Genomic DNA, 18763 nt, shown 5'->3' on the forward strand with positions numbered 1-18763 from the left:
CATGGTTTCCTAGCTGCTTACGTGCTAGTTGTTTTCTGGCCCTTTCCCGTCACCGTGCGCCATAGTTCTTTAACAAGTATTCACATACTTTAGCTGCCAGTCTGTTATCGTCCCATTTCCTCGGGCGTTCATCATAAAACATTTTGCACTGAATTTTCTGAGTTTCAAACGATGTACAGCCAATGACCCCCTGCACTGCCTCCTTTGTGGACTCCGCCGCGGGCTCCCTAGGGCTGACCCGCCAACAGATCTCTGCTCTCTGCTTTAAACCCGACTGAACTTCCGCCCTTAGGCTCAAAACTGCATTCCCGAAAGTAAGCCGGGGGACCATTATTCGCTTCCAAATGCCTCCCAGCGCTCCGTGCCTGATGTACCCCCATAATGCTTTATTCTTCATCATCTTCATCTCCTCGCCCTTTCACCCTAGTAGCCTTTTGGTACTTTTTGGTGAAGATTCTGTAAATCGAGATGTTTGAAATCGAGCAACGAATAACCATACTTTGTGTATACCCTGATGTGCTTTTATTCTACCACTTTACCTATCTCATGGCTTTTTATTGTAAAAATGCGACGCTTTAATTATTCTGCCCCACCTCTGCGCACGCCTATGCTGACGACAGCTCTAACATAATTTTTAATTTAGCAAGATCTAATAGTATGACGTTTCGTGAGTTTCTTGTCGCCTATCCGGCAGCAAAACACGCATTTATTGCTGAGATATTTCGGTTCGAGGTCATAATAATAATAATAATAATAATAATAATAATAATAATAATAATAATAATAATAATAATAATAATAATAATAATAATAATAATAATAATAATAATAATAATAATAATAATAATAATAATAATTTATTTCCATCACCGTAAAATGCTTGAGGAAGTGGAAATAAAAGCGGTTAACGTTTGACTGCAGTGTATTCTAGTTCACTGTAGGCTTGACAAAATTCTCACCCCCTTTAGAGCAAGAGGTTTTCCTTCCCGCCACTGTGATTCAACCTCAGCTTTTAAAGCGAAAGCCTTTAATGGCTCTTGCTATCATGGACTAAGTGTGTCCCGCTTTTGCGGCGTTCTGTTTGGCCGAGGCGAGATGCGTCCCTGCCATCTACAATCCCACACTTGAACGGGCGCCAAGGAATGCCACGCGACAGGAGCGATGGTGTACCGTCCAAACGCACACTTGTCGAGAAAGTGTGACATACTGAGCCTTTCCTTTCCTGTAAACCAATTATAATTATGTGTAGTACTGCAGCGAACGCCGATAAAAGAAGTCTCACCTTGTCTAGCGCTCCTGCCATCAATCTCACACTTGAACGCGCGCCATGCGACAGGAGCGATGGTAATTACCGTCCGAACTCGCACTTGCCGCAGAAAGTGTGATAGATACTGCGCCTTTCCTTTCCTCTAAACCAATTATAATTATATGTAGCATTGCGACGAATGCCCCGCCGGGGTGGTGCAGTGGTAAGACAACCGACCACTGTCCGGAATACCCGGGTTCGAACCCGACCTCGGCGGCTGCGTTTCGATGGAGGCGAAACGAAGAGGCGTCCGTGTGCTGTGCGATGTCAGCGCACGTTAAAGATCCCCAGGTGGTCGAAATTACACCGTAGCCCTTCACTACGGCTCCCCTTTCTTTCTTTCCACTTTCACTCCCACCTTCATTCCTTTTCTTACGACGCGGTTCAGGTGTCCACAGAGCAAGTGTGACAGATACTGCGCCTTTCCCTTCCTGTGAACCAATTAATAATGCCGACAAGAGGCTAACGATCGGAGGCAAATTATAGGATAGGAAAGGTAGGCTTTCACCATTCTCCTCTTAATGGACATCTAATTCGGAGACCCTGTAATTTTTTTTCTCTATAATGTTATAAGGTACTTAGACGCCAACGCGGACCCCCGTGGTTGCAGGCATGCGATGAGCGATGTAGTCTAGCAGCAGCAAAAACCAAATCTACCTGGGGATCTTTAACGTGCACTGACATCGCACAGCACACGGACGCCACTTCGTTTCGCCTCCATCGAAACGCAGCCGCCGAGGCCGGGATTCGACGACGCCCGACTACTGTGCCGGAGTTCCCGGGATCGAATCCCGGCCTCGGCGGCTGCGTTTCGATGGAGGCGAAACGAAGTGGCGTCCGTGTGCTGTGCGATGTCAGTGCACGTTAAAGATCCCCAGGTGGTCGAAATTACGCCGTAGCCCTCCACTACGGCCCCCCTTTCTCTCTATTCACTTTCACTCCCACCTTCATCCCTTCCCTTACGGCGCGGTTCAGGTGTCCACAGAGCAAGTGTGACAGATACTGCGCCTTTCCCTTCCCATGAACCAACCAACCAACCAACCAACCGCTGACCGGAGCCGTTGCTCCGTTTTCACTATCTATTGGTCCCGTTAATGAGCTGGACAAAGAAGTTCTCGTGGCGGACGCCATCCTACACATCAGCGACCTTGACCATCACAGAGATTGCGATTGGATGTCCTAACGTCGACAAGGCGGCAGTGTCAGCAGCAAGCGAAGCTACGCGTGCGGACGCTGATATCACCGAGCCAACGTCACGACTTACCAGTAAAAACTGCAATGTACGTGTGTTTTTAAACAATAGCAAAGGGTGAACCATGCATTGTGACAGAAAAGAAAAGAATCCGCCTTCTTCACAAAATGTGGTGCACTCTGAAAGTGGTTGAAAATTCGTCTGCTACTGGTTGGAAACGTCGTTGGGAGATGCAGCCGCCAGCAAAATGACGCTGTGTGTGTGTGTGTGTGTGTGTGTGTGTGTGTGTGTGTGTGTGTGTGTGTGTGTGTGTGTGTGTGTGTGTGTGTGTGTGTGTGTGTGTGTGTGTGTGTGTGTGTGTGTGTGTGTGTGTGTGTGTGTGTGTGTGTGTGTGTGTGTGTGTGTGTGTGTGTGTGTGTGTGTGTGTGTGTGTGTGTGTGTGTGTGTGTGTGTGTGTGTGTGTGTGTGTGTGTGTGTTTGTGTGTGTGTTTGTGTGTGTGTGTGTGTGTGTGTGTGTGTGCGTGCGTGCGCGCGTGCGCGCGTGTGTGTGTGTGTGTGTGTGTGTGTGTGTGTGTGTGTGTGTGTGTGTGTGTGTGTGTGTGCGTGCGTGCGTGCGTGCGTGCGTGTGTGTGTGTGTGTTCTTGACAGCTACCGCCATCTATCGCATACGCCTGTCACGAATATTAACCACACATGGCCTCCGAGATAACCTACGGCTGCGCCGATCACGGAGGTCAAGAGCTGCGCATGCGCAGCTGGGGTTGGTGGTTTGTTTTCAACCAGGGGAGAGACGCGCATGCGCAGAGCGGCTTTTTCAAAAAGGCGGATTCGACTATGACATGCGGTCTTGTGACGTCACATATATATCGACCAATCAGTGCCCTACCACCTGCCAGCCACCCCTGCCTGAGGCTTGCTAGTGCTTTTCTGAACCCCCCCCCCCCTTTCTTTTTACAGCGGGCTTTTCTTGTAATGTGTCTAGGAATGATTTTCCATTAAAACGTTTTATAGCGCCAGGAGCCTATGCAAACCGCAGACTCAATTTCAACGTCAAAGGTTACGTAAGCAACACAAATAGCTGGGTATCGTGAGTGGCGTTTATTCTTCGGTCAACCAAACTATTACTGCCAGCCAACTGAAGCACTCTCCGAGTTAAGACTGCGGAAGACAGCGAAGCTACTTTTGCCTTTCGCCCCGTCCAACGCGCGGGTCTCTGGACGTCCATTCGGACAGGGCTCTTGCAGGTGCATTTACCGCAGCCAGCTTATAGCCCAAGGTGTCGTTATTGCAACATGCCCGCCACGAGTGGGTTATAAAAGGCACTGGCCATGAGGAAAGAGAAGTTTACGGTGACCATATAACTGGGCCCATTTTGGGGAGGCCTGCTAAAGCCAGCAACACACGGGGCAACTCATAAAGACAAGCTAAGAAAAAATGCGGTCTTGTGAAATTTCGTTTGTCTGTGATGAGCTCGACTGACTAGTAGAAAATGAAACCGTCGTAAACAACCGTGTTATTAAAGTGCCTTAGTGCGCACATTACCGTTACCTTATTATTATTGCGATGCTAAGGCCTCGATCCAGCGGGGACAACGGGCGCCAACAGCGCTAGTGGTGACATCTATCGTGGGCAGTTATAACGAAATTTCGGGAAAAGATAGACGCTACTATGATAACTCCATAGTCGCTAGCGCAAAAACACAAAATAATAATAATCGTGCAGACACATAAGAAAAGCAGTTTCTTTCAATCATTTTTCTTTTTTTTTTTTCTATATTAGATAGAGGAAAAAGCTTCGCACCCGTTATGGCCAGGTTCTTAATGAGCATTTTGGTTGGTTGGTTTGTGGGGTTTAACGTCCCAAAGCAACTCAGGCTATGAGAGACGCTTAATGAGCATTTTGGTCACTGCTGTGGATGGCGGGAAGGCACGGTTTCGTATTTGGCTTGGTTAGTGCTGGGCCAAAAACGTGGATTCCAATTTCGAAATCAGTAGCGCAGTGCCGCGAAGCTTTCCTATAGGTGCGCAGAAAAAAAAAAAAAAAAAAAAAAAAGCTTTAAAATTCTGGCGACACGAATACATTGTGTTGCGAATACGACAGCTATAAAGTCTGAAGTCCGCTCAGCCTAATTACGATCCTCCTCTATCGGTTCTGCTCGGCGCATGCGCTGAAAGTGTGCAGCATCCGATATGCTCCATCTGCAGTGACGTGCTTCCGTGGTCGACATACGAGCGTGAGGAGGTTACTACTACGCTAGATAGATGCGAATTGATTCTATAGCCGTATCCAAATTCGAACTGTACAGCTCTCTAGACACGTCTGCACGCAACAAAGCGCGACTTCCAACTGCCGCCGATTCCCGTGTGCTCGCAGGCTGAGAACGTGGATAGATGTCGTTACTTGTGAAGCTGTTGCCCGAGCCTCGGCATGACGATAATGAGGCGAAGTTCCTCTTAGTACGCCAAGCTGAAATAAGCTCTGCTGCATGAAAGTACAGAATATCTTAACAGTCCCAATAGCTTTTCCGGACAGCTCCGCAATCCAGGTGGTCATATAACAGAGCTCCGGTTCATGGTGCATTAGAGCTTTTCTTCATCTTCTGGTCGCCGCTCCTTTCTTCTCTGCATTACGTCGCGACATCGGCGAGGTGCTCCGGTTTCGCTCTGAAAGGGCCGACGAGCATGCCTTGTGATATAGTGAACCATACAAAGATTACTGAAAAAAACAGCCGTGCCTAAGAACAGGGCATGCTGTACCATAATTAATCGAGTTAGTATATCGGCCCATCTAAAATATAATGCTGCTAACAAATTTCAACCGAGCGTCAACCGAGCGTAGCACAGTCGTTTTCATTACAAATGTGTGCCTGCCGCTGCGTCTTAAAACGCTTCCAAACATCCGGAAGCTGACCTGCAGTGCCGACTGGCGTGTTAATAAAGTAAAAGGTGACTATTAGCTGCAGAAGCAGGCGTTTCTTTCCTATCGTTGCTTGCTTCCTTTGACCTGATGTCCCGAAAACTGCCATGCACGCGCAACATTCCCCCGACACAATAACTTCATATTCGTATCCGTTCACCTTTATAACGCACCATATAGCACAAGGACAAGTCGCAGCTGCACAGGAATCAAACATTTCACTGATTTTGCCGCTTGATCTTGGGTAACGTGGAAGGCCAACTGCAAATGTTAGGCGCGACACCGATGTCCTTTTATACCCGACCATTACAGCCGCCGGCATTTGACAGCGCCTTAACCCGCAAATGGTATTCGTACACATCGAATGCCCATCACCATCATCATCATTATAATCATCTGTCCCTATAAACCAGTGAGGGCGCACTGTAGGTAGACCAAAATGCCTCAACATTTACCACTCGCCGCCACCCTATCCTTTAATCAGCAATTAGCTTAGTCCAGTACCACTCGCCGCCACCCTATCCTTACCCTTATCTCTGTCAAATGTTCAACAGTTCCCTGAAGACGGGACGTTGTCGCGCACTTCCTCTCAGCAGCCGCTGTGCGGCGTGGTCTCACTTATATGTCCCTCTTTTGGATGCAATTGAGCTCTTCGATCTATTGCGCTTCCATTTGCTTCCCTTTGGTCTGTTTCCTTTCTGCCTTAGCTCTTGTTCTGAACCTCCGCAGCAGCGGTGGTGCTTTTACGACGACGACAGGGAAGGCCATTCGGGAGTAGTGCGTGTTCCCGGACGCTGGCCGGCATCGACGACGGAGCCGACGGCTGCAGAAAAGAAGCGTAAAACGAAATTATATTTGCCTCGCGGCGCGCTTTCCGGGACCGGAAACCCAAGCGGGAAGAGAGCAACCTCGTAAAACGGGATGGCTGAGGGGAAAAAAGGAAGACATAAAAAGCGAGTAGCGCGCTGCGGCAACAGCATCAAGGGAACGAGAAGTGGCTGCAGTAGGGTGGCGGGTGGCTCCAGAATGCAGGAAGGAAAGTTAGGGAAGGAAGTTGAGGTTTCGTCACGTTTTCCTTGTACCTGTTCGCGTGCGTCAACCGGGAAGGTACAGGAGGTGGGGAGAGTAGAGATGGAAGGCACGTGCGATCGTGCACGCGCGCGCTATACAGACTCGAGAAAACAATCGTCGAATTCACACAGCTCAGATAGTGACGCTGACTCTCGAAAGCGGAGACCTGTTAGCACTGCGCCGACGAGGGCCCGCCTTCTAGGCCGCGCGACACATTTGGCTTCACGGGGTCCTAGAATTGCCCTGTTGTGTTTTGTTGTGTTGCTGTTGTGCTGTTTTTGTGTCGTTGTTGTTGTCGTTGTTGTTGTTGTCGTTGTTGTGTCATTGTTGTACCGTTGTTGTACCGTTGTTGTACCGTTGTTGTTGTTAGCGGTTCGCGGTTAGCGGTTAGCGGTTGTTTCAGACACTGTCATAGAGTATAGTGCCCGCCATAAATATAATATTTTCTGCCCTGTCATAAATATACAGCCCATCATACAGCTATGTTATCCAAAATACGGTGCAGCATGCTCCCTTCCGCATCGACAGCTTTCTGAATCTTTTAAAAAGAAAGGAAATCTCGTCAACATTCATCTAACACTTTAGACAAAAAAAAAGTCTTTGCGACGTCATGTATGTCGCCATCTTTGCAAAAGGTGAGCAGGCTGTAAGTGTTGCTTCCGGCTTCTCTGAACATTCAAAGGCATGTAGGGTGCGAATAATTTCCTTACATACATTTAGAGCTTGGAAGGTGGTATAAATGCTCTACCATACGACTGAAAAGAAAACTTCGCAGCATGCTTTCAGTAGAGACGGCATGTGTGTGCGCGCGTGTGTGTGTGTGTGTGTGTGTGTGTGTGTGTGTGTGTGTGTGTGTGTGTGTGTGTGTGTGTGTGTGTGTGTGTGTGTGTGTGTGTGTGTGTGTGTGTGTGTGTGTGTGTGTGTGTGTGTGTGTGTGTGTGTGTGTGTGTGTGTGTGTGTGTGTGTGTGTGTGTGTGTGTGTGTGTGTGTGTGTGTGTGTGTGTGTGTGTGTGTGTGTGTGTGTGTGTGTGTGTGTGTGTGTGTGTGTGTGTGTGTGTGTGTGTGTGTGTGTGTGTGTGTGTGTGTGTGTGTGTGTGTGTGTGTGTGTGTGTGTGTGTGTGTGTGTGTGTGTGTGTGTGTGTGTGTGTGTGTGTGTGTGTGTGTGTGTGTGTGTGTGTGTGTGTGTGTGTGTGTGTGTGTGTGTGTGTGTGTGTGTGTGTGTGTGTGTGTGTGTGTGTGTGTGTGTGTGTGTGTGTGTGTGTGTGTGTGTGTGTGTGTGTGTGTGTGTGTGAAATGCTTCAACGTTTCCAAAGGTTGCGAAATCGCACTTTGACACAGCCTCAGCTACTCCTTAAATACTTAAATACAGACCAACTTAGCATGCTGTATTTCACAACAAGGGCGGCCTATCTTAGCTGGACAATACAGTAAATAATGATTCTCAAAACGGTGGTCATGGCACCATTCCTTTCTGGATAGTCACATAGACACAACTCGCGATAATGGCACAATGTTTTTTGGTGTTTGTTTGTTTGTCTCCAACACGCGACTTTGTTGCTCCATTTGTGGTGCGAGAAACATGACGCGCAAAGTCCCCTGTGTCTACAGCTCGAAAGAAAAGGAACTCCTGTTATCGCGATCGCTGGGCTGGTTATTAACAAATGTTGATTCCGATGTTATTCTTGTGACTAATGTTATACTTTTCATAGAAAATGTTGTACAACATTTTTTACAAGAACTAACGACTAGTGCTTCTCGCTGTGAAAAGTAATGGACTTTTTCGAGGCCTGCTTAGATTATTTATGCGGAAGAAAGGTTCTTTCTTATATAAATAGTAAGCGGCGAATGACGAGGTAAAGTAGTGCAAATAATTAGAGAAACGACATGACATATAAAGCGGGCGAACTGGTACCGAATAACAGTGGTGGTTTATGAGCGCGCTTTTATGTGCATGTGTACATAGAAAAAAAAAAACAATTACGCACAGAGGCTAAAGTGCCCCTTTTATACCCGTGCCAGTGACGAACGATTAGCCCAGACGAAGACAAATTCTGTTGTCAAAACATGGGCTATCCAAATGAGGCCTGCCCTCAGGCTTTGTCCATTTTGTTTTGTGTTTTCAAGAATGCTCTTCTCCTGTCCCTTCTCTACTATGGATCCTTTCTGTTGGTCATTCAAAAAAAAAAAAAAAAAGAGAGAGCGGGAGAAAATGCGTAGGTTTAAGCCCTCTGAAACCGATTAAGACATACGAACCGCTGTTCGGAATGGTTTTGTATGGTATTGCTTGGCGGTTTAAGCATTGAGAGACTACCACAGAGTTTGGAAGTCTGTTAAACGACTTCACTTGGTTCAGTTTAGGAGGAAAAGAAACATTCAGTATCTGTCTCACTTCTCTGTGGACACCTACATTTCCAATTAGCTGCAGACATTTGAAGATAACGTATGTCATTGGTTCCAATACCTATCACAAATTAGTCTGCAACTTGACCAGCAGATAGATGCCAAAGGGGAAGCGAAATGCTATGACACCACCCTGAGAACGCTGAACAAAAAGTGCATACGTGACAATTTTGAAGTTATGTTATTATATCTATAGTTGTTACTTCTTGTGGACCCATTCTGCGGACGCCGTTCATGAACCGAGCAATAATTTCTCCTTAAAACTGCCGGCTCTAAATGTACAAGGTAAAGCTGACTTAAGACAATACCTGCATCCAATGAATGCAGAGAATTTAAACTGACTTTTTTTTTTCGCTTGCGGACAAGCACGACGTAAACAAAATGGTAAATCAGGACATTGCACTCATTTCAAACTATTAAAACTTGGTCGTAAAACCATGTCGCGTAACTAATTCGGAGCAACGCGAACACGAAAAAAAAAAATTGCGCCAGCCTTTACCTTTAAACCCTGTCGGAAACCTTTCAATTGGCGGTAACATGTGTTACTACTTTCTTCTGCTCTTTCATTACACCGCACAAACTTTTCGAGCCAAATGTTAGCGACAAATTCCTTTTTTTTTTTTTTTTTTGCCCTAAATACGGAAGCTCCGGTTATCATTTGGCACCAGAACTGCAATTCGCTGGCTCAGAGACTAGGACACAAGTGGCGAGCTGCAATATAAGAAAAAGAACAACGTAAAAGACATGCTGCAAAGAACGTCAGCATCTCTCAACGGTCATGCTTCCATTGTGTTGAAAGTAGGCGCAAAACCGATTCTCGTTTCCTCAAGGCGCGGAGGCAGCGACCTGTTAGAGAGCGCAGAGGCAACAGCTTGCGTTGCAGCAGGTCAGTCCAAGCGGCGGCAGCCGAAGCTACGGGGTCTAGATCCCACCTCGCCGCGGAGGGGAGGCCATACGTTGCGTATACGATTGGATACAATACCACGGTCAGTCACTCAACGTTCCCTCAATTCGCTGTCATAGTCCAGCGAGTATTTCGCGTTATTTCGTCGCTCGTTGCGCGGCATACGTCGTTCTCCCGGCCAGCTACTCGGCTGCACAGCCGTCGGTACCGCAGCCGCAGAGTCGTAAAACATACTGCCGCGCTATTATTTTTTACGCTTCGACCTCGAAGTGCGATAAGAAGCGGGCATAAACTTTACTGAGCCGGCTGCTCCCGTTCGCGACGCGGCAAGGAAAGGTAATTTCATTAAACGACCTTCGATACCGATCCCGTAACTGACGAAAGAATGAGTCGATTTCCATAGCTCGTTGCATTCTTTTTTCTTTTTTTCACGACAGTAGCCAGTCGCTCATGACGTGGCTGCATTGATATCGCGCCCATCGCTTCAATTACTCCACGCGAATTATACCTGCATGAGGAGTCAGCATGGCGAACGTGCTACATGTGTTACTCTTTTCGTATCCAGTAGCTGTATGACCTGGCCCGAGTTAACCACTTTGTCGATGACATTGTTGTTCTCAGCGCCACACTACGAACACATCGTGTAGAGGCTTCCGAAATCAGAGTCGACGAGCTTGGAAGAGCACGTGCGTATTCGCGAGGATTCATTTTTCACCTTGCGACTTTCAGCGGGCACCTGACTATTTTTGTTTAAACAAAAAATAGTAATGAGCGCCAGTATCGATTATTTGCAATATGTTGCGTATAACCTACTTAAAAGAACTCTGCTCACACCCGTAAGCAGTAAAGCGACAGAAGCGAAGATATGTCGTCGTGCGATTCCTTCAGTATGCGTATTGCTGCACATTGTCATGCACAAACGTGAAGAATATAGATAAACACAATTACCGCATATGAACGAATAGCTATGCGTTCTAAAATATTTTTTTTTTTCTTTCCCACTCTTCAATAGATTCGTTCGCGAATTAAGGAGAGGTGTTGCAGAACTTTGAGCTCGACGTCTCTCGCATGTTGCCATCTTTTCTTGTCAACCGGCAACAAACTAACCGCCGCTGTTCTGCGTAAGATGCGAGCACGGCAGAATGACCACGGCACAATATCCGCTCTGTCTGAGTCGCTTTACTTTCTTTTTCTTCAATTCAATGGCGTAAAAGAACGCTGTAAGGCACTGACCAAACGGTTAGAGCTTCTTCTACTGCACTGCGTTTGCAAGCGACGACGACACTGTGTGCGTATAACAGGCGTTGTTTAACTCCAGCCACTCGAATGCTGCATTTGGCGGCTCGCTCGAACACGGCGGCCGAGTTAAAACACAAAACTATAAAATAAAGGTCAGACGAACCAGACGTCGCGCGATCGCTTTTCTGTCGCAGCTGTGCTTTGGCCCTTTGTTCTGCCGATGTGCCGCTTGCGTTTTCCTGCCCCGGATATGCAGAGGCTACCTCCGTGGTTTGTGCAGAGGAAGCGTCGGTATCCCGGGGGAAGATGGGAATAATAAGCCCTGTTTAACGCCAGGGTTAAGGTTACGATCTCAAAGCGATGGAGACACCGCAACAGCTCCGCTGCCAGAGATATCTCGAGCAAACCAGACCCAAAAATACGTAAGGGCGTCGTCTGCTTCCATTTCAGTCCAGTATCTTAAGTTGCCCTCTTTTATTTACCACTTAATTGCAGCACTGTAATAGGCGTATACAGCAAGCGTTGTTTCCTGTTGCAACAGCAGCTCTTTTTCTTCCGCTGCATATGCGTGTGTTTGTGCAGGTTTCTCGCGTATATTTCTGGTTTAAAAAGGCCCCATTTTTTCCTTGAAAAAGTGACAAGCATACTCTGGTGCATTCCTTTTTCTTTCTTTAGTTTTGAGGCATGATTGTACGAAAAGAAAGCATTTCCTACCTGCGAGAGTGTTTGGAAGGAAGCTCGAATTTGACCTGCATGAGGTGGAATTTGCCAGCGTGAGATGTACTAGCTCAAAGTCGACGAATGCTACCTGAAATAAAACTGGGGCTCAATGCAGCGACAATTCACTCGATACATTTTACGGTACATTACGCTGAGACTGAATGATTCCTTCTTTTTCCCCTGGTTTCGAAATGGATACCGTATTGCACGTTGAGGCGCTCACATTGCGTCGGCAACCATGAAGCTGTGCGCTGCACGTTAAGTCCGATCGATATATGAGAAATGAGAACATTTTCTAAACTTATAGCAAACTTCGATGCAGCATAGATTTCGGCAGTGCCGTACGAAAGAAAAGAAAAGAAGAAATAAAGCTAAGACGACGCTAACTAGAATCTCCGTTCCGAGAAACAATCCAGAGCATTTGTAACAAGAAATGAACCGGCAAGAGCTCGCTACATCCTTAAGGAAGCCATCTGAAAGTTGAGGAAATTCGGATAGCTCCGACTTGCTGGGTACGGAACGAAATTCTCTTTCAGTGAACAAAATGGAGGCACGAATTTATTACACAAACGGCAGCAACATCGGGCCAGAATTATTCTTTCGTGTTTTACATATCTGAAAAATAAAATAATAACAATCCGATTCCGGCGCACCAGCATTAAACGGGAACTAAAGCATTCAATATCGTCCAAGTGAGACGTTCAAAATTAATTTCTTTGCGCCGAAATATTTACTGCTGCTTGGAAATTACTTCGTAATCAAACTCTGTCTATACTGATATGCATGACTCGTTCCGAACTTCGTTTTCTTTCGCAAGCATTTAATGACGAGCCTCCCTCGGCTATGTCATTCCTGTATTTGTCAAGGGAATTTTTATTTCGCACTTTAATTTAAAAGAGAACGATTCCCTTTAATGGCTGCACAAAAATATTAATACGTGATTCAGATTGAGTTGACGCTTCTGTTTTGACATTTTAAAACTCATTGAGTTTTGAGAACGGCGTTTTTATTTCTATAATGCGTTTAACAATGCGCAAATGAGCTACGCACCTGAACAGAAACATGTTCGCGTCGGAACGAAAAAAAAAATGAATCAATATCGTGTTTCTTAAGAATACTTCCTTTTAAGTGTCATTACTTGTTGAGCGCACACAATTCAAAATTGTGCTGCGAAAAATGTCCAACTAAACTAATAGTTATGATTATAGGACAGCTCCTTTACCCTGCATAGCTGCGGTGATTGGACCCCTACAGGGCGAAAATACAGCGGTGCAAGTTTATTTGAAACGGATTTTTTTTCAGAGTACTGCGGAGCCAACAGATAGTGCGTGACTAATCGTAACAGGAACTGGTTCCTTCCTTGCTATCATTGTAAAACGACGCCTCGGTTGAAAAGGGTCATATGTGACCCTCGCCTGAACTCGCGGGCCGCTCGTTGTAACTTCATCGGCAACACGTGCTTAGCGGAGATACCTTATCGGGCTTGAGACATGCGTTGGTGCAGCATGAGCCGGTAAACACTGCACATCAAATGGCTCAACTAAACGCCAGCACACGATGATGCTCTCTTGCCTCCCTTCTCTCTACGAGCGAAAAGTTGTTGTAATGTGGAGCCCTGTCTCAAGTCGAGCCTCTCACACTTAAGCCGAGGGAGCTTCGCGCACCGCTTTTAAGTCGACGGCGGGAAAAAATATGGAGCGTCTTTTTTTATGAGGCGAACGCGTTAACTTCCACTACCTATCAGCAAAGCCCGTGGTATTTCTTTAAGATGAAAAGAGGAGGGAAAATACGCGATTTATTCTCCACTGCCTCGCCAAAAGTGTGAACTATAGACCATCGTGGTGCGCGTTCTGTTTTCCCCGCAGGCGTGATGGGCGTCGGGTCGGGCGGTGTGCGGCCCGCGTAGCAGCCAGCAGCCACCAGCATGAACCTGGACGCCGAGAACCGCGTCGTACTCAACGTGGGTGGCATCCGGCACGAGACCTACAAGGCGACCCTAAAGAAGATCCCGGCCACGCGCCTCTCCCGGCTCACCGAGGCACTGGCCAACTACGACCCCGTACTGAACGAGTACTTCTTCGACCGCCACCCGGGCGTCTTCGGACAGATACTCAACTACTACCGGACGGGCAAGCTGCATTATCCAACTGACGTGTGCGGGCCGCTCTTCGAAGAGGAGCTCGAGTTTTGGGGCCTGGACGCAAACCAGGTGAGAAGACCTTTCAGGCGCCGCACCTTGGATTTCTTTCACGCAGGCAGAACGTATACGTGTGTATGTCGGCGTTTTCTGTATATGTTTCTGTGTATACGTGCGTATGTATCACATCACTGATACAAATTCGATATTACATTAGTTCGGCCAGGTGCCATAAATTAGTATAGGCGGTACAGTCCAGCCCACTTATAACGAACTTGATCGTCACGCGGCATTTGTTCGACTGTATATCCAAAGTTCGTACAGGGTGGCATGTTCAACGGCAGCGTCACAGATGTGGATACATTTACGGGGACAGCTGGTGATATTTCCTATGACTCCCATGCTTCCCCATAGGGTGTGCAGTGAAACAGAACGCTACCACTGAGTGTTCTTCGGAAACTGGAAAAAAAAGTCGGGAGGGGGGGGGGCATAAGTTTATCAATATTCAAGCCGGTGAAACAGGGAAGAAATATTTCGTGCGTGTTCTGCAAAACAGTGCACGTTATAAGAAATTCCATTTACATTTACCCTGACAACGAACTAAACAAGACGGCCGGTACCCATTGTAATACGTAGAATGAAAGCGAGAGCAAGCTTTAATAATGACTATCGAACCAGAAGCTCGAAATAGGACGAAATGATCACACTTGGAGTTTCAAGGTCTTTTTTGTGCGAATGGTGGAACAGCATATAAAGGGTGGTATGACGCTTTGTGGGGCGCAATCAAGGTGAGACCGACGCGCTTGAAAAGCAGTAGTCGTGCAGATTGAGGGCATGCCCTGAATATGCGCGGGTTCTCCGAATAACCTCATCATTGTGGGTGCCTATAAACCAGAGCACCTATAATGCAGTTCCCAGAGTAGGAGGATCGACTCCCCTCCTGCTCTCCCTTCTAGTTGATGGCGTTTTTACACCGCAAAATTCCTCATTAACGGTAGGGAAGCGAGAGATAAACTGCACCTGTCATGAGCAGTTCGTGATGTCAGCGTCCCAACTGTCGTATATTTATTTTTACAGCGGTCCCTATAAAAACGGGCGACAGCAAGAGCGATGTATATATGTCAACCATCAGAGGTTGCGATGTCCTCGATGAGCAAATTAACGACACAGTCTGCAGAAAAAGGCTTACTCTGGACGTGCTTTCACAAAGAACACGTGTCTATCGCCCGATGTCCATGGCCCCTAGGGACTCTGCGCGTTACGACAGCAATATATTGCTTCTCCATAGGAAACCCCGTGGGAACGAGAGGATCTGGGACCATTACAGATTTTATCCCTGTCGTGCAGCATTTCTTTACTCAACTGCAGACTCGGCGCGTTGGGGGACAGAGTAAGTTCAGTGCGTACAGCGCATACAGTGTACGAACATCAAATGTAATCACACGAAGGGTTAACACTTCAATGCTTTTTTTTTTTTTTTACATGTCGTTCGCGTGTACTCAGAAGACGTTGCTTGGCTTTGGCAGCGTTAAAGCTACTCAAGTGGTCGCTTTCTTTCATACACTTGTTATATGCCTCAAGCTGATTCTCTGTCTTTCCTACAGCTGCCTTATAAGGCTCGCCACCGGCAATGCTACATTTGATTATTTATTTTTGTTTCATCTGCTCTTGTCCATTAGCCCCCGATTAGCCGAGTATGTATCCCACATCGAGGCGACCGCCGTGCGCCGGCTAAATGACTTAAGAGTTGGAAGAGTAGAATGTTTACTTTGTCTCATTCTACATGCATGGTCCCTCGCTGTACTATTGGTTTTGCGCGCTCCAAAGCGCATGCGCTTAGTACGTTCTTTAGGCACATCCTTACAGTAGCCCGCGCTAAACGTCCAACGCAATATTTTCCTGATGACAAAGAGAATAACATCTCGGGGACGAGGAGGAACATATCACACTGCGCTTCATTTACTTAAGTACGGTCAGCGCTTCATTTACTTAAGTACGGTCATTCCGCAACCGTCGTTGCGTCAGTACGGTGCAACTCTGTAGAAGGAGCGAGAGGGAGAACACGACTTGCACCTTCTCTGCTCATGCAAGAAGGGAAAACCGAAGCGCGTATAATGGGGCCGAGAAACGGTGAGCGCAGTTAAGATAACCTCGCAGTGTCCAGTTACCCTCAGTTAAGATCGCGTTCTTGGAATTAACTTTCAAAAGCATTGCGCAAACCGCGAAAACGTCCCCGCTTCTCAGGCGCAAACACCCGCTACTCCTCCCTGTTTACCCCACCGGGCACAAGGACGGCGCGCCAGAGTAACCCACTCAGTTTAACCGAAGGGAGGGCCTTTCCGACGAACATGAATTATGTAACGCTTGGAAGAGGTATCAGTTCTTCTAGAACGACCCCTCGCATTTCAACAGGCGGCGCTCAACTAAATAATGGAACAGGCAGAAACCCGAAACATGCGCTAGGGGAGAGAAGGGGGAAGGGTTTGGAGAAGTGAGGGTAGGGGAGGTGTAGAGGCCGAAGCGAGCAAGGCAAACAGCGGCTAGAGTAGCGCAATGGCGCGCCGACCACCGGCCACAACGCCGAGGCAACGGTGGCAGCACCCGTATGTACAGGCAGCACCAGAGGCGCGTCGAATAATAATAAAATGAAAGTATCGGGATCGTGTGTACCTTAGCACAACAAAGTTTATGCATCCCTTTTTCTTTTTCCTTCCCCTCCTTTTTTTTACAAGGTGGTCTCTATCGATACACTCTCTCCCCTTCAAATGGAAAAGGAGGGAAAAAAGCCATTGATGAAACGAGGCGCCGGCCCCTCCTGCCGCAACGCCATCCGCATTCGAATCGAGGAGCAGGCTGGGGTTGCACGAAGCAAGGATCTTGTTCTCGAAAGGCGCTCCCGGTGGGCTGCCCTCCTCATAATGGCGCCTCCTATCGAAGCAATTTACCCTCACGCCGCTCACAAGACTCGCCCGGTGGCGGCATCAAGCGTGCGCGGAGGTGTTCGGGAGAGGGAGGGGCACCAAGTGGAAGATATGAGTAGTCTTGTGATATTCTTCGCACGAGAAGTCCATTTCAAGCGTGTTGTGTGCTCGGAATCGACGCTGCATTGTAAGTGGGATAAGGCGATGTGTGGCCGGCGGAAGAAGAAAGTTCAGCGCGCCGAGTTTTTCGTCGATTCGGAGCTAGAGTTAGGCACGCTTGCGTTTGGCAGAAAGTTTTTTTCCTTTTTTTTTTTTTCGGCCAAAAAAAGAGGGTTTTTCAGTCGAGAAAGTTGGGGAATTATTGATGGAGATCGTTTGTGTACGAATCGACACGATCTTGTCGCTTACTCTAAGCGGGTTGTTGTTGTTGTTGCTGTTGTTGCTGACGGGAGACGCATGATTTGTCATCTGGCCGACTGTGTACTACATGTTTGCGCTTCATCCCGAGATTCTCTTTCTGGAATTTTGTACGACCGAGTGAGACACGCGTTTACGTAAATCGGTTCATTTAGTGAAGGAGCCGCAATTTTCCCCGAGTGCGTTTCTCGAGCGATGACAATTCTGATTTCCAATGTCGCGCCGCAAATGCGGTTCGCGGAATAAAACGAGAACTCGACGGAGGACAAGGAGAATGCACTTGTGCGTGTCCCCAGCTAGGTTTTGAAGATTGAACACAACTCTGAAAGTGGCCCGTACATTAGCGTTCAGTACCACACCCATACTTCACTATGTATGTGATGTTTATCAAAGTTAACAGAAGGAGACTTCGAGTGGCAGCGAGCTTCAAAAATTATAAGGGACATTTAAGCTCCGCCTATAAGAGTATGAAGCGATAACGTATCAGCCCGCATGCAAAGCCCCGCCATGACCAATCCATATGAACGTGCCTGCGTGGCCCGGAGGTAAAGTGAATGCAAGGGTTCTGGCAGACTGATTTTGATATCACCCTCCCGTGTGAATGGAGGGGCCCGAGTTTGCAGCTCTTGCCAAATGTAATGTCAGACGACCCTCTACTTCCACTTAGTGCTCGGCCATGCCAGCTGCCAGCTACCGCCTTCCAGCCCCATACTCGGGATTTTTCATTCTTTATTCTTCTTTATTCAATGATTACCCCGCTTAGCCCGAGGACGCTACAGCAGGGGGGTTACAGAGTGTAAAAAAACACATCTTCATTTATGGAGCACACTTGATGACCTGAAAGCCGATTCCATTCACTGATGAATCGAACAAAAAAGGAACTGGCATACATGTTAGTTCTGGCACGGTATTCCAAAATTTTAAAACAATGGTCTGTTCGAGCAGAAACATAATGTGGCCTATGTAAGTAGATTTCCTTTCGAATGCCTGTTTTGTTGTGGTATATTTGGTACAACAGGTTAAGTCGTAATTTCCTTCTTCGAGAGCAGAGGGTTTCCCATCCTAATTCATTTTTCATGACGGTGCAGCTATCAGTTCTCGAGTACCGACACAGGACAAACCTTGCTGCTCTATTTTGGATGTTTTCAATTTTATTGCTCAGTGTTGTTTGCCAAGGGTCCCATACGGCACAAGCGTATTCGAGCAGTAGTCGAACGTACGTTAAGTAGGCTATTGATTTCAAACAAGGCGGCACGTACGTGTTTCAGATTTCGCTGTATAACGTTTAAGGTCCTGGCGGCTTTTGCAGCTACGGTATCCACATGTGTATTCCATGAACAGTCGGCTGTAAGTGTCACACCTAAGTATTTATGCGCCACTTTTTGTGTCACTACAATACCGCTGATGCTATACTCTGAGCATCACAACAGCAACGCCAACGGACGGCCTCCGACGCTAGATGTTGGGTGAACGGGGCCTTTGACGTTATCGCGTTAAAGCTTTCTGCTGATTTTCCCACAGGAAAAGAGCACTCCCACGT

At 47.3% G+C, this 18763-nt stretch overlaps 1 protein-coding gene across 5 annotated transcripts in view; it reads left to right on the plus strand.

Annotated features, from left to right (window-relative positions):
• LOC146208540 (potassium voltage-gated channel protein Shaw-like) overlaps nt 1–18763 on the plus strand; it is a 273057-nt gene that overhangs the window by 163829 nt on the left and 90465 nt on the right. Inside the window, exons 1-2 of one of the 5 annotated variants that reach the window (XM_084594598.1) lie at nt 9599–9871; nt 13614–13957. In XM_084594598.1, coding sequence (XP_084450724.1) covers nt 13673–13957 — 285 coding nt within the window. In that variant the 5' untranslated portion in view covers nt 9599–9871; nt 13614–13672. Of the gene's footprint in view, nt 1–9598; nt 9872–10044; nt 10126–10194; nt 10476–11262; nt 11451–13613; nt 13958–18763 lie in introns of those variants that run through there. The other 4 variants (XM_084594629.1, XM_084594606.1, XM_084594621.1 and 1 more) reach the window with 4 other exon arrangements.

Source organism: Amblyomma maculatum, chromosome 1 (assembly GCF_055883805.1).
Source record: "Amblyomma maculatum isolate TAMU_Amacu chromosome 1, ASM5588380v1, whole genome shotgun sequence".
Classification (NCBI taxonomy): Eukaryota; Metazoa; Arthropoda; class Arachnida; order Ixodida; family Ixodidae; genus Amblyomma; species Amblyomma maculatum.